At 46.6% G+C, this 12,323-nt stretch overlaps 1 protein-coding gene and 1 long non-coding RNA gene across 3 annotated transcripts in view; one reads left to right on the plus strand and one right to left on the minus strand.

Moving 5' to 3' along the window:
• PGCKA1 (PDCD10 and GCKIII kinases associated 1) overlaps nucleotides 1-7,013 on the plus strand; it is a 78,394-nt gene extending 71,381 nt beyond the window's left edge. For both annotated transcript variants that reach the window (XM_036101897.2, XM_036101899.2), the window contains 2 exons: nucleotides 4,207-4,260; nucleotides 5,260-7,013. In XM_036101897.2, coding sequence (XP_035957790.1) covers nucleotides 4,229-4,260; nucleotides 5,260-6,175 — 948 coding nt within the window. In that variant the 5' untranslated portion in view covers nucleotides 4,207-4,228 and the 3' untranslated portion in view covers nucleotides 6,176-7,013. The remainder of the gene's footprint in view (nucleotides 1-4,206; nucleotides 4,261-5,259) is intronic.
• LOC144381331 (uncharacterized) overlaps nucleotides 1-12,323 on the minus strand; it is a 178,665-nt gene that overhangs the window by 54,725 nt on the left and 111,617 nt on the right. The gene's annotated exons all lie outside the window — the stretch shown is intronic.

Raw genomic sequence — 12,323 nt, forward strand, 5'->3', positions numbered from 1 at the left:
GCTTGAATCAGTTACTGTTATGATGGTGATCCTTCTGGTCCCATGATTCCTCGTGTGTGTGTGTGTGTGTGTGTGTGTGTGTGTGTGTGTGTGTGTGTGTGTGTGTTAGCTGGCTTCCTACCTGTAAGGCAGAACTTTCCCTTTTTAAATTTCCATCAGGGTGGATTCATAGGTCCTCGTTTTATGCAGTGGGTTATAATCCTTTGTATCAGTAGTATATATATTTTGATGCTCTAATTGTCCCAGATGTGGCCAGTAGAAACTTCACAAGCTGGCTGGTTCCTGTCCTTTGCATCTGTCACTCTTTAGGACTGTCACTATTCAAAGGCAGCCCTTGGCAACTGGGTTGAGCCTTTTCCTGTATCTCTTGACTTGCAGATGAATACTCAGCTTCTCTGCCTGGTTAGAAAACTGACTGTCCGTGGTCTTCCCATCTCCCCGCCCCCCCCCAAACTCCCCCCCCCCGCCCCACCGTGGAACAGGATTTTCCAGCAAGGAGACTTGACTAGTAACTGACGGAGTGTTAGCATGTCCATCCTCAAACACAGGACTGTTTAACTTCAACGCAAAACACGGGGCAGAGTCAACCCCCAACACAGGACTCCAGGAGTGGCCGGTCACCTGCGGTGGGTGGACATCCCATCCTAATGGTATTTGCTTTTCCCCTGTGCAAACCAGCTGATGGTTGCAAAGGATTTGCCCTTTGCTTCTCTGTTACTTTTTTATATTCCAAAGAGAAAGCAAATTCTGATTCTGGTAAGTAATGAAAGGCCCCTGACAACTGAGTTCTCGCCTTCAAGCTAGCCCTTGTCAAGGGGGGTTGGGGGGGCGCTGAGAGAAAGCAAGTAGACTGCCCATTTTGAACTCAGTCTTATTTCAGACGAGCATGTATTCTGCCCCCACCCCCCCCCCCGCCCCCCATTTCCATGTGTCACACCAGGCAAGGAATATTCCCTTTTCGATCCTGGACATGGGAGAGCTCCTCACTCAAAGCAAGATGTGGGTGTGGCAAGGACATAGGAAAAGAGAAATCAATTGGATTTGTTACAAGGAATCTTAACAGAAGGAAGACAGTTGTAGATAGGGGCAGACGGGTTGGGTGTAAATACACTAGTCCCCACCCTTTCCGTCACTGGTCACACAGCCTTGGACGCGGGAGTTGCCTCAGTGAGGGAAGGAATGCTGCCGGGGAGGGAGAGCCCTGGGCAGGTGAGAGAAGGCTGAGCCCTGACCAGGAAGAGGCTGTGTCCGCAGGCCGGAGAGGCTCAGAGCATTGCCCTCAGGTAGGAGACCAGGTCCGGAGGAAACCCATGTGGTGTGCCCCAAAGGCCAGCCGTCGGGGGAGAAGCCAAGCTAGAAACCTGTTCTTGAAAGGGGAAAGCCATCAAAACATCCTTCACATTCTGTGGCTTTGGAAGAAAAATAGATCCTGTGGTTTTCCTGGGGGAGGAGGAAGGGCACCTCAAAGCCCCAGGTGGCTTGTAAATTCTTAAGAAACAAGGACGAGGTGGCTCTCGAGCTGGCCTCTTCAATCTCAGAGGTGTTGCATTTCGGTGCCCGTGGCCCCCAGGCCCCAGCCCCAGAGGGTGGGGCCTGCAGCCGGGCCAGGCTTCCCCACGGTTGACCTTGGTCAGCCTGAGACCTGATCACCCAAGGTGTGGCTCAAGGCCTGCCCCTTGCTCACCTCCTCCCTTCTTTCCTCTCTCTCCCTTCCCTCCTTCCTTCCTGAAAACCTTCCCCTCCTACACCTCTTGAACTCCCCATCCCCAAATTGACCTCCCTGATATTTTTACAACGATTAATATTTTACGATGGCTTCAATGACATGATGATGACCCACAGTCTGCCCTCTCTCAAAAACTTCAAAGCCTGGTTTCTCCTTTTTTTTTTCTTTTTTGCCGCCTATCCTCCTGACTGATTGTGTTTTTAAATGGAGTCCAAGATAAATAAAAGTACTGCAAGTAGGCAGAGGGGGGCAGAGTTTTAGAGCAGGGTGGGGGAGGGGGAGAAAGGGGGGAGCAGGGCTGATGGAGGGGAGGAGGTGCACGTGGTATTTGTTATCTATCCTGTTTGTCCAGCTGATTTGTGAATTATTAGCAGAAAATAGGCATAAGTGGAAGCAGAGGCTGGGAACAAAATTCCAGGTTCTGGAAGTGGGGTCATTTAATTGACAGGGCTTTGAAGAAGGAAATGCTTATACACACAAACTACTGGCTAAGCTCCCAATGATCTCTCCCTCCGAGGAACTTCTGTGGCACTTGGGGCTTCTATCTTTCAATCGGTGCCACAGTTGATAGAAGTATACCATTTGGCCCTTATTCCAGAAAGCAAGTATTACTTGGTGTTGTAAATACGTTTGTTCCTGTGTGTGTGGTGGCAACTAGATTTTATCTTTCTTCGGTGCAAGGCCTCCATCCCTTTTTTTTTTTTAACATGCTGTGTCCAAACAGGTCCAAGTAATAAGTATGTGCTTCTTATGAATATTAACTCATATAATCACCAACAATTCCTTATGATAGACATATCATTAGTCCCATTTACAGATGGAATAGCTGAGGCCTAAAGTCATACAGCCAGTCAGAAGCTGGGCTTCGAACCATGTAATCCAAGTAAATCTCCCCAACTCCAATCTACGATCACATCTGCAAAGACTTTGGTGGTTTTTTTTTTAAAGATTTTATTTATTTATTTGACAGAGAGAGACACAGCGAGAGAGGGAACACAAGCAGGGGGAGTGGGAGAGGGAAAAGCAGGCTTCCCGCCGAGCAGGGAGCCCAACGTGGGGCTCGAACCCAGGATCCTGGGATCATGACCTGAGCCGAAGGCAGACACTTAACGACTGAGCCACCCAGGCGCCCCAAGACTTTGGGTTTTTTGTGTGTTGTTGTTTGTTTTTTGGTCATAAGCAGTAACATTCACAAGTTCCAGAGATTGGGATGGGGATATCTTTGGGGGGCCATTTTTCAGCACTCCATAAGAGGTTATTTGTGGCTTACATAGGCCCCGTAACCTACCCGTCTAAAACCTTTTAAAGAGCACCAGTCATGGGGCACCTGGCTGGCTCAGTCGAAGAGCATGTAATTCTAGATCTTGGGGTTGTGAGTTCGAGCCCCACGTTGGGGGTAGAGATTACTAAAAAAAAAAATCTTAGAAAAAAAAAAATGAGAGAGCACTGGTCATTTTTCGTGTGAGTAAAGGCTTGTGAAGCAGTTGTGAAGGGCATCCTGGGAATTCAGCCACAACTGAGAGAAGACAGAAGAGGGGCCAGGGGAGGCAGCGACGCGGCCAGTGATGAATGATCTCTCCCTCTTCTAGCGCGCACATCTTACAGGGACGGAGAGACCGGGGCTGTAGATTCTGTTATTGGCCTGTCTTTTTAAAGGGTGTAGATTTTAGAAATGGGAAGTGATTTAGAGGTTCTTCCACGCCAGCGTTTCGGCTCTTCAGAGGAAAGATCCGAACAACATGATCAGTTCTACATGGAGGGAAGATTTGAGTCAGAGGAAACACGAAACTTGGAAAGGGGCAGGTGGGAGATAAAAGCAGCACAGAGCTGAACCCACCCGCTGCCAGGAGGCCCCAGGGGCCCGTCCTTGAGCTGGAAGAGCGTGGAGCCCTTGGCCCGGAGCCAGGTGTGGCCCAGTCATGGGAAAGGCAGAACAGGTGCAGTTTAGTCCCGGGTAAGCGTGGCATGATGACTGCAGCTGTAACGTCCTTGGGTGTCTACTGTGGAACACGCAGGTCAGCCACCGTACCCAGGTGTCCTTTAACACTTGAGTAGCTAATCCCCTGGTAAGGAGTCCTCTGTTCTCTCCTACACCTCCCGCTGCGGCACGGTGGCTGCGCCTGGTTGGGTTCCCGCGGCCCCAGCACAAGGCGATGAGCTAGGAAATGGCACGGATCCTTTTCAATCGCACCTTTCTCCCCCTTGCATTCTTCAGCGAATGGAGATGATACAGGTACCTCCCAGGGTGGGCGAAAGGGCCCGGCAGAGACCGGTGTGAGTAGATGTTTGAGAGCTCTGAATTCGCGATTTGGTATAAAGGAAGGGGTTCCCAGGAACCATGGCCTCCCCGACGCGCGTGTTGTCCTTTTGCCAAAAATTGTGACTCGACGAACTTGGAGTATCTAAGGAAGAGAAAGCAAACGTAATTTCTCTTCACCTGTCATTCACTGTGTTCTCTCCTTTTTAACTTTCTTTTCCAGATGGTAACAAAAAATAATCCAGATGGGGTGCAGGTGCTGTAAAATGATACAAAGGTAACGTTGAAAAAATAACCTCTGAGTGAGGAATCTGGGATTCCCGTGGGGGCCCTTCTAAAGACCATGCATGGATTTCATGCATTTATCCCTCTTGGGGCATGACCAGCATTGCTAAGAAATTATGAGTTTGGAACTGCTTTGATATCATTTAAGAGGACATGTGGCCTAGATTTTTAAACTTGTTTTGCTCACCGCTCAGAGCACGTTGGGAACGACATAATGCTCTGAGAGCAGATTTGGTTTAGCTGAATCTCCAGTTCCCCAGAGAGCTTCAGCACAAAGAAAAGCTTGGGTTTCAGGGATGATGCCTGACAGGGCGTTGCTGAAAATAAACCACGCCCATCACATACGTGTTTTTAATTTTGTCCAGATTCTATTTCAGAATAATTTGGATCACATGAATAGAATTCTACACAAACTAAAACCTGACTAATTTGCTTCCTTCGCAAATAACACTTTTTATTATTCTAGTTCTACATCTGTAGCTATATGGCTGTATCCATTTAGTCATATGTATGTGTGTGTATCAGTTCTATTCCATTGTAATCACAATGGGATGGTAGGCTTTATTCAAAAAACATTTATCATAATAAATATTAGAAGTATCATTCATGTTAGTCCAGACTTCATATTAATTGTTTTAATGACTGCACGATATTCCATTAAGGGGATGTGCTTAACCACTTAGTCCCCTGTTATTGGACATTTGTTTTATTTCCCTGTTTGGTTGTTTTTAAACTCCATGAATCACTTTGTACTTTACTTTGTTTCTCTCTTGGATCTCTTCTTAGGCTCTATTCCTTTACCCCAACTCTATCTAATTGGTTTAGACACACATACAGGCTTAACGGAATAAGAGCAGAAATTAACAGGAATAGTAGAAGGAGGCAGAGCCTGCAGGAGAAAATATTAGTGATGGAAGCTAGTTATTCATAAAGGTAGTAATGAATAAAGTGAATTCGTGTTTAGCCTGACCCTCATTCTTGTCACCCCCAGCTATCTCTTTGATCCGGTTCAAGTGCCCTCCCCTGGCTATGTCAACGAGGTGAACAGCTGCAAGGTGGATGAAGGTGACGCGGGTAAACTGAAAGGCAAACAGAGCGGCCAGGTCCTGGTGCACAAAAACGAGCTGCAGAGTGAGGGCCTGAAGAGGACGGCCAGCAGAGGCAGAGCCTGCGGCGGGCAGGAGCCCCACTGGCCTCCCCCAGGACCGCCCCCTCAGGGGGACACCGCGGGGGGATACTGTGCGGACAGGGCTGGCAGTGCCATCAACGGCATTGGCCCCGCCCCCGCCCCCCTGCAGCCCACTGGGGATCATGGGCCCCACCGGGGAGACAGGGGCTCCTGCGTCAGGACCGCGCACAGCGTCGCCCCAACTCAACCCTTCCCGGAAGGACAACAGGACAGTGTGCTGCCGGCCTCGCAAGAGACCCAGCTCGTCCGAAATGGGGACTCCAGAGCTTCTTCCAGGGCAGAAGGTCCTGCCTTGCGAGTACAAGACCATGACCTCCAGATACCGGCCCCGGATTACCCTCCCCTTCGGGGCTCCACTGTAGACAAAGCTGATCCGGAAGAAAAGGACTGTCTTTCCAGGAGCCAGACTGACGACGAAGCCCCGGCGGGAATTTCCCCCAGGGTGGGGGAGCACGGTTCGAACATGCCCTTCCCCTTGAAGAGAAGTTGGGATTCATTAAGCGAGGCCATGGCGACAGAAGACCTAAGTGTCTACTCTGAAGCAGAGGATGCTGCTCAGGCCGCGCCCGTGGTCGATTCGAGAACCGGGTGGGAGGATGCACCTGGCTCCGCGGGAGAGCCGGGTGGGGACGCGGAGGACGAGGATGCGGCCGTGGCCGAAGCCCTCGCAGCCTTAGAAGCAGCTACCGCTGGAGAAGACGTGGATGAGGCAGATTAGGGCCCTGAGCAGGTGTCACTGGCGCACGTGGGGTACGCATGCTCCGTGGTCGGAGCTGGGGCCCCGCAGCCTGCGCCCCCCGCAGCCTGCGCCCCCCGCAGCCTGCGCCTCCCGCAGCCTTACAGGTTGTTTGCGTCAGCATCCGCGCTGATGATCGCGGGTGCCCGCGCCAGGCCGCTTGTTGTTAAGTGTGGACAGCACCACTGTGTCGACGGGCGATCACTCAGGGCGCCAGATTAAAAATCAGAGTGCGGGTGCCCACGGCACATGCGGGAATCAAACAGCCTGCTCGTCGACCCACAGATCTCCCTCCAGAACATCTGGGACAGATGTTCTCGAGAATGCTCTGAAATCCCAGCGCTTAATCCCCACCCCTCCCACCACCACCAAGGGCACAGAATCACAGAACATTCTGTTTGTAAATTCGTTGTCTTGCTTTTGAGAGCCAGACATTGTACCCAACCTGGAAAAAGTAGCTACCCCCACTGAAAGTGCCTAGTGTGTCCCCAGAGCATGGCTTGCCTTCAGGGACAGTCACCCAGGGAACTAATCACTAACCACTTGTTTGACATGGAGTTAAACTCAGCAGGCTTCAGGATGGAGCAGAAGCCACCAGTAAGCAAATGGTTAGTCATTAGCTGTAATATTAGGACACCTTGACCTTAACTTTTTTACATTATTACTTTTTAATCTCCTCTGGGACTGGGGAGGCTGGCCAAAATAATTCTGAAAACTGCTTGTGTTGTATTTGAGTCTTAAGTTCATGAGATTGGGAAGAGCGAAGAGATAGATGTTTTATGCCACTTAATGTCGATTCTGATTAAAATATAACAACATATGTGTCTGTCTGTTGTAACTCAAAGGTGGTTCTCATTTCCCAGACTGAGTGTCAGTAAGCCTTGATGTTTCTTTCCATTTCGAGAGCTGCACTACTGAGTTACAGGTGAGGAGAACCAGTCCGTTTGCTGAGAATGGCTTTGGCTGTCTGTCCCTGCCGTTCAAACTCATGACACCACGTGCTCCGATTTTACCTAAGGATGAGCCACAGCCCTCTCTGGATGCCAGCCCTCTGATTTATAAAAGCAAGAGCTGCCATTCTGACGTGACTCAGTGGAGAATTTAGAGGATGGTCAAGTCTCTCTGGAAAAATATGAACATGGGAGATGCTCTCATATGGCATTTCATAACACAGGCTCTGAAACCTGGCTGACCTTGGTTTGATATCCAGCTTTGCCACACGACCTCGGGCAAATAATTTTTCCCTTCTATTTGCCCATCCGTTAAGTGAGAATAATAGTATGTATTTATAAAGATTGAATGAGATTATGCAAGTATTTATCACAGTGCCTGGCACACAGTAGGCTCGCAATAAAATGCTAAGTCTTACCAGTTAACAACAAATCCTTGAAGAATGGTTTTATGTCCTCACAACTGAAAACTCTAACACTGTCAATGTCATCACTGCACTTTGGTGATCATTTAAATAAAAAGGTGATTTCTGAGCTTCCCAGCATCTTTAAGGATGGCACCCTTACAAATGCTTACCAGACATACGTTACCCTGGGTTTGTTTGGTGACACGCCAGCTCCACATATAAGGTCACACCGAGCGCTGAAAATATAAGCTGTTGTCATTGTTAATTGCATAATCGGAGGATTTGCTATTGTACTTAGTACACGGAATGCTTCCTGTTTGAGAGTGGTCCCTTCAAGAGTTTCCTAAAGTGTATCTGTTGGGATTAGGTTCAGCTGCATGTGATAAATGGCTTATATAAAAATAGAGATGTATTGAGAAGAAGTATTAGAAGAAGTCCAGAGTTAGCAGTCCAGGGTGGTAAGAGTTCCATCCTATCAGCGACCCGTGCTCCTATCATCTTGGCTTCCTTCTCAAGATTACTGTGTATTCCAATCATTACATTTGCTTTCCATGCAGGGAAAAGAAGGAAGGAATCTCCCTCCCTTCCATTTATACCTCCTTGGTCAACATCTAGTCACGTGGTCACATTTAGATGCAAGAAAGGCTAAGAAAACTTATTTCTCTGTCTGGATTTTCCAATTGAATTCAGGATTCGCTTACCAAGAAGAGGAAGAATAGACATTGAGTGTTGAGGTGGTCAGCTTGCTGTGTCTGGTACGCCAGGGCCTCAGAACACAAGAGCCTGGGAGAGAGCCAGTTTGCAAGAGGTTGAAAGATTGTACTCACATTTGGTGTAACAGAAAGGGATTGAACTTTCAGTCCAGTGGAAGGAAGGCTGGACAGCTACAAGGTATCCTGACTTCCCATGGCTGTCTCTACAACAGAAGGATGAAAGAAGAAAATTCAGACAGAAAAGGGGTAAGGTAAGGTGAGGAGTTAGTGCAGACAGGTCTCTTTGCTTGGCACCTGTACATAATTTCCCATTTTGAGACTGCTGCGGATACTTCACCATGTTAACCGTTCTCCTAAGTTTTAAAGGTTCTTTTTGTGCAAATAACTGCTTCAGAAAGGTTAGCAGATGACCAAGATTTTTGAGTGTTTGTTTTTTTTAAGCTGTCATGACGCCTTTTGTCTGCCCCCATATCCAGGCTCTACCAAAGGATGTCCGAATCTTCAGATTGAAAAGAAATTTCAGATTTTAGCTTTATCCACCAGGTTGTCTAGCAACTGACTAAGCATCCTAATCTGTGGAGTGTCTTTCTATAGCCTAGTGCCACCCCGTATCAGAAAAGTGATGATTGGCAATAGTGAACTTTTAAAATATTCTGGACAACTTGAAAGCACAGGTGCACTTTGAATGGAAGTCACTGGCTTTGATTAGGAGGGGACATCCTGGTCTTTCATGATCTAAGCAAATTGTGTCATGTGGCTATTTACCACATTAAATCTTGATTTTGATATAAAATTATTTCTATATTGTGTGCGTGTGTGTGCGCGTATGTATACATTTTTTACTGGGGCAAGCTGAACCATCATGTAAATAGAAAAGTAAATGTTCTTCTCTGGTTTCCAAGGCATAGAGTAGCAAATTGTTGTAACTGTCAAACCAGATGTTTAAAGGCACAAAGAGAATTTGATCAGGCTGCTTAGCACACGCCCATTTTGTCCATACTTAGTAACTGCTGGCCAGTCACTGTTTCTCCCTTTCTGCTTCACTCTGCCTCTGACCCAAAGGATCAGACTCTCTCTTCCTGAGTCTTCCGTCAGTATTTCCAAGCAGGAGGCCCTCGGAAGAATGAAGGGGCCACAAGAATCCAAGCATGTGAGCAAAGATCTGACGTCCTTCGTTTTGTCTCTGTGAGGTCACAGGAGTGAGGCCTCCAGTCTTGGACGTGAACTTTATGATGAAAATGTGGAAATCCTTGCTTTCTGGGGGGTTTGTTTTGTTTTTGTTTTAAACTCCAGAGTAAACCTCAGTTATTTTCAAACCCTCTATTTTGGAACTGGTGATAATTAAACAGAGACAAGCTAACATTTTTTTCTCCTGGCAAGCGCTTTCCCTGTTAATGTGTGGGAAAAATAAGTTGCACGTTGATTTACTAAATTGGTAAGTTCCTCCGATGTAGGAGGTTATAGTAGATGGCTATAAGCCATCTGACCTTCAAAGCACCCTCGGCCACTTGAAGAAACAACACTGTAGACACCCCTATCAAATATGGTGATTATGGATGATTCTTACCTGCCACATTAAATCAGTCGGCTGCAGTCGACTACTAGCCATGGTTTTCAGCTAAAGCAACTGTAACAAACCAGTGCCTTGTGCCTCCATCTAGGATAGCGTAGGGCACAAGGCGGGAACTCAATCCATCATTTGTTGAGGGAATGAGGAACAGCTCCCCACAGTACAGTTAGGACACCTCCTGCAGCGGAGATTCTGGATGCTAATTGGGAGATCGTGGTATGTGGCCATCAGGGTATATAAATGCAGGGCCACGGAAGCACAAGTCTATGTGAATCCAAGAGAAAAGAAATTACATCTATTATTCATGCTTTTCACTCCCGGACTGCCCTGCTCTGTTTGAGCAATGGTGCTTTAGAGTGGTCCGTGGAAAGGGGTCAGAGAGTAGAATTCGAGGACTCGGTGAAGGTTTGGTCTCTAGACTGAGACCACGGGACTCTGAGGAGCTTAATCTCCAATTGAGACAAAACCCTCAAGAAAACCAAAGTTTGGGACCAAGCAATGGGAAACTTGGCTGACCACATTTTTCTCTCATTTTGAACTCAATCTTTAAAATCCTGAGGGAGTAAGAAAGGAAGGATGTGTGTTTGTGTAACAAGACTCAGATGTCCCCCGGAGGTTGGCTCTGTAGCCATGCATTCCGAGGTCCAGGTCTCGGGTTATGAGGACACGGCACGTGCCAAGCACTCACACACACACACACACACACACACACACACACACACACACCTCTGTAATCTGAAGAAATGGGGGTGGAATCAGTCTGTGCTTCTTGTTCACTGTGTGACCTTGAGTTTACATTTCTTAACTTTCCTGACCCTCACTTTCCCCACCTGTACAACGGGGATCCTTCCTACCCCCTAATCTGAAAGCAGATATTCTCAAATTTCAGGGTGCTTGTTTCCAAACAGCAGATTTCTGGGCCTCACCTCCCAGAGATTCGGGTTCCATAGGTCTTGGGCGGGGACCTGGCATCTGCATGGTTGATGTGGGTAATTCTCCAGCCACACATGGAGAAACACCAAGATTATAGACTAGGAATTGCCACATCTTCCTGATCTTGCAGCAGTTACCAATAAAAAAAGTGTGTGCTCTTATCCCTAATAGAAGCACACTTACAATTAAACGTACCTCTTGAACTATGTCATATACCCGACAAAGCAATATTAAGATGGATTAACAATTAAATATCAAAGTTTTAATACTTTCTTCCCATACCCCTTGGTTCTGTGAAACCTACTTTGAAAACCACTGATTTAGAAGCTCAAATGAACTATCTATAAAAGCACTTTGTAAATAGACAAAACTGAAGTAATATTTTTGACAACATATATGTGAGCCATATACACTTAGAATGCACACTTAGCCGTACACAAGCAAATGTGAAAACGTACACCCCAATACCACTCATCCTCATCCTTTGAGCCTGATTTTTAGGAAACTTCTGTATTTTCTGCTTTTAAGGATTTTGGAGTAGTTAATATAAAACTGGAGTAAAACATGACCTAGAGACCACAAGGTAAACAGAATTTTACTCATCTCCCTTATCAAAACTATACATTCCCAACCAATCTGCACAAGACAGTTGGAAGATAGGCCGATGGGAGTATTTGTTTAGTCGGGATCTAGCTATTTTGAAAGCAAAACCATAACATTTTCTCTTGATGTCAGTCACCAACTTTAAAAAAAATCACAAAAATAATTTCATTTCCAGATCCTACTCATCCTTTCCAGAATAGTCAAAGCTACAGACAATGGTGCATATAAACCTTGGTACTCACATAAAAAAGGACAATTTCATAGATCAAAGAGGGTTAATGGTCTCTCCCCATTAACGAACGTTCTTTCCTGGTCTTAAATATCGACGCTTAGAAAGGAATCAAAAGTTTTAAATTACCCATTTACAAAGCCATAAGATCATATGCTCTCAGATTTTCATGACATCAGCCATTAGCCAGGAGACAAGCCAAGGACTGTTACGGTATTTAAAATTTTATAGAGGGAAAAATTCCTAACCAGAAAAATTTATCAGCAAAGAAACCATTTCATAATAATTTGCCAAACAATACAATTATTGATATAGAAATCTTATTCAGTGATAATTTATGGGAGCCATCAAGTTATGGGTTTGGGTTTCTTTTTTTTTTTTTTTTTTTTTTTTAAAGATTTTATTTATTTATCTGACAGAGAGAGAGAGAGAGTCAGGAGAGAGGGAACACAAGTAGGGGGAGTGGGAGAGGGAGAAGCAGGCTTCCCGCCGAGCAGGGAGCCCGATGCGGGGCTCGATCCCAGGACCCTGGGATCATGACCTGAGCCGAAGGCAGCCGCTTAACCGACTGAGCCACCCAGGCGCCCCGGGTTTGGGTTTCTTATAGGTGCAAATATAGCTTAACTTTTTTCAAAACCACCATTTGTTATGCATTTCATACAGTCTAAGTTGTGCATATGCATCATCTAAGTCCCACCATGACCCCATGAGTTGGAGGTATGATT

The sequence above is a fragment of the Halichoerus grypus genome, chromosome 3, assembly GCF_964656455.1.
Source record: "Halichoerus grypus chromosome 3, mHalGry1.hap1.1, whole genome shotgun sequence".
NCBI lineage: Eukaryota > Metazoa > Chordata > Mammalia > Carnivora > Phocidae > Halichoerus > Halichoerus grypus.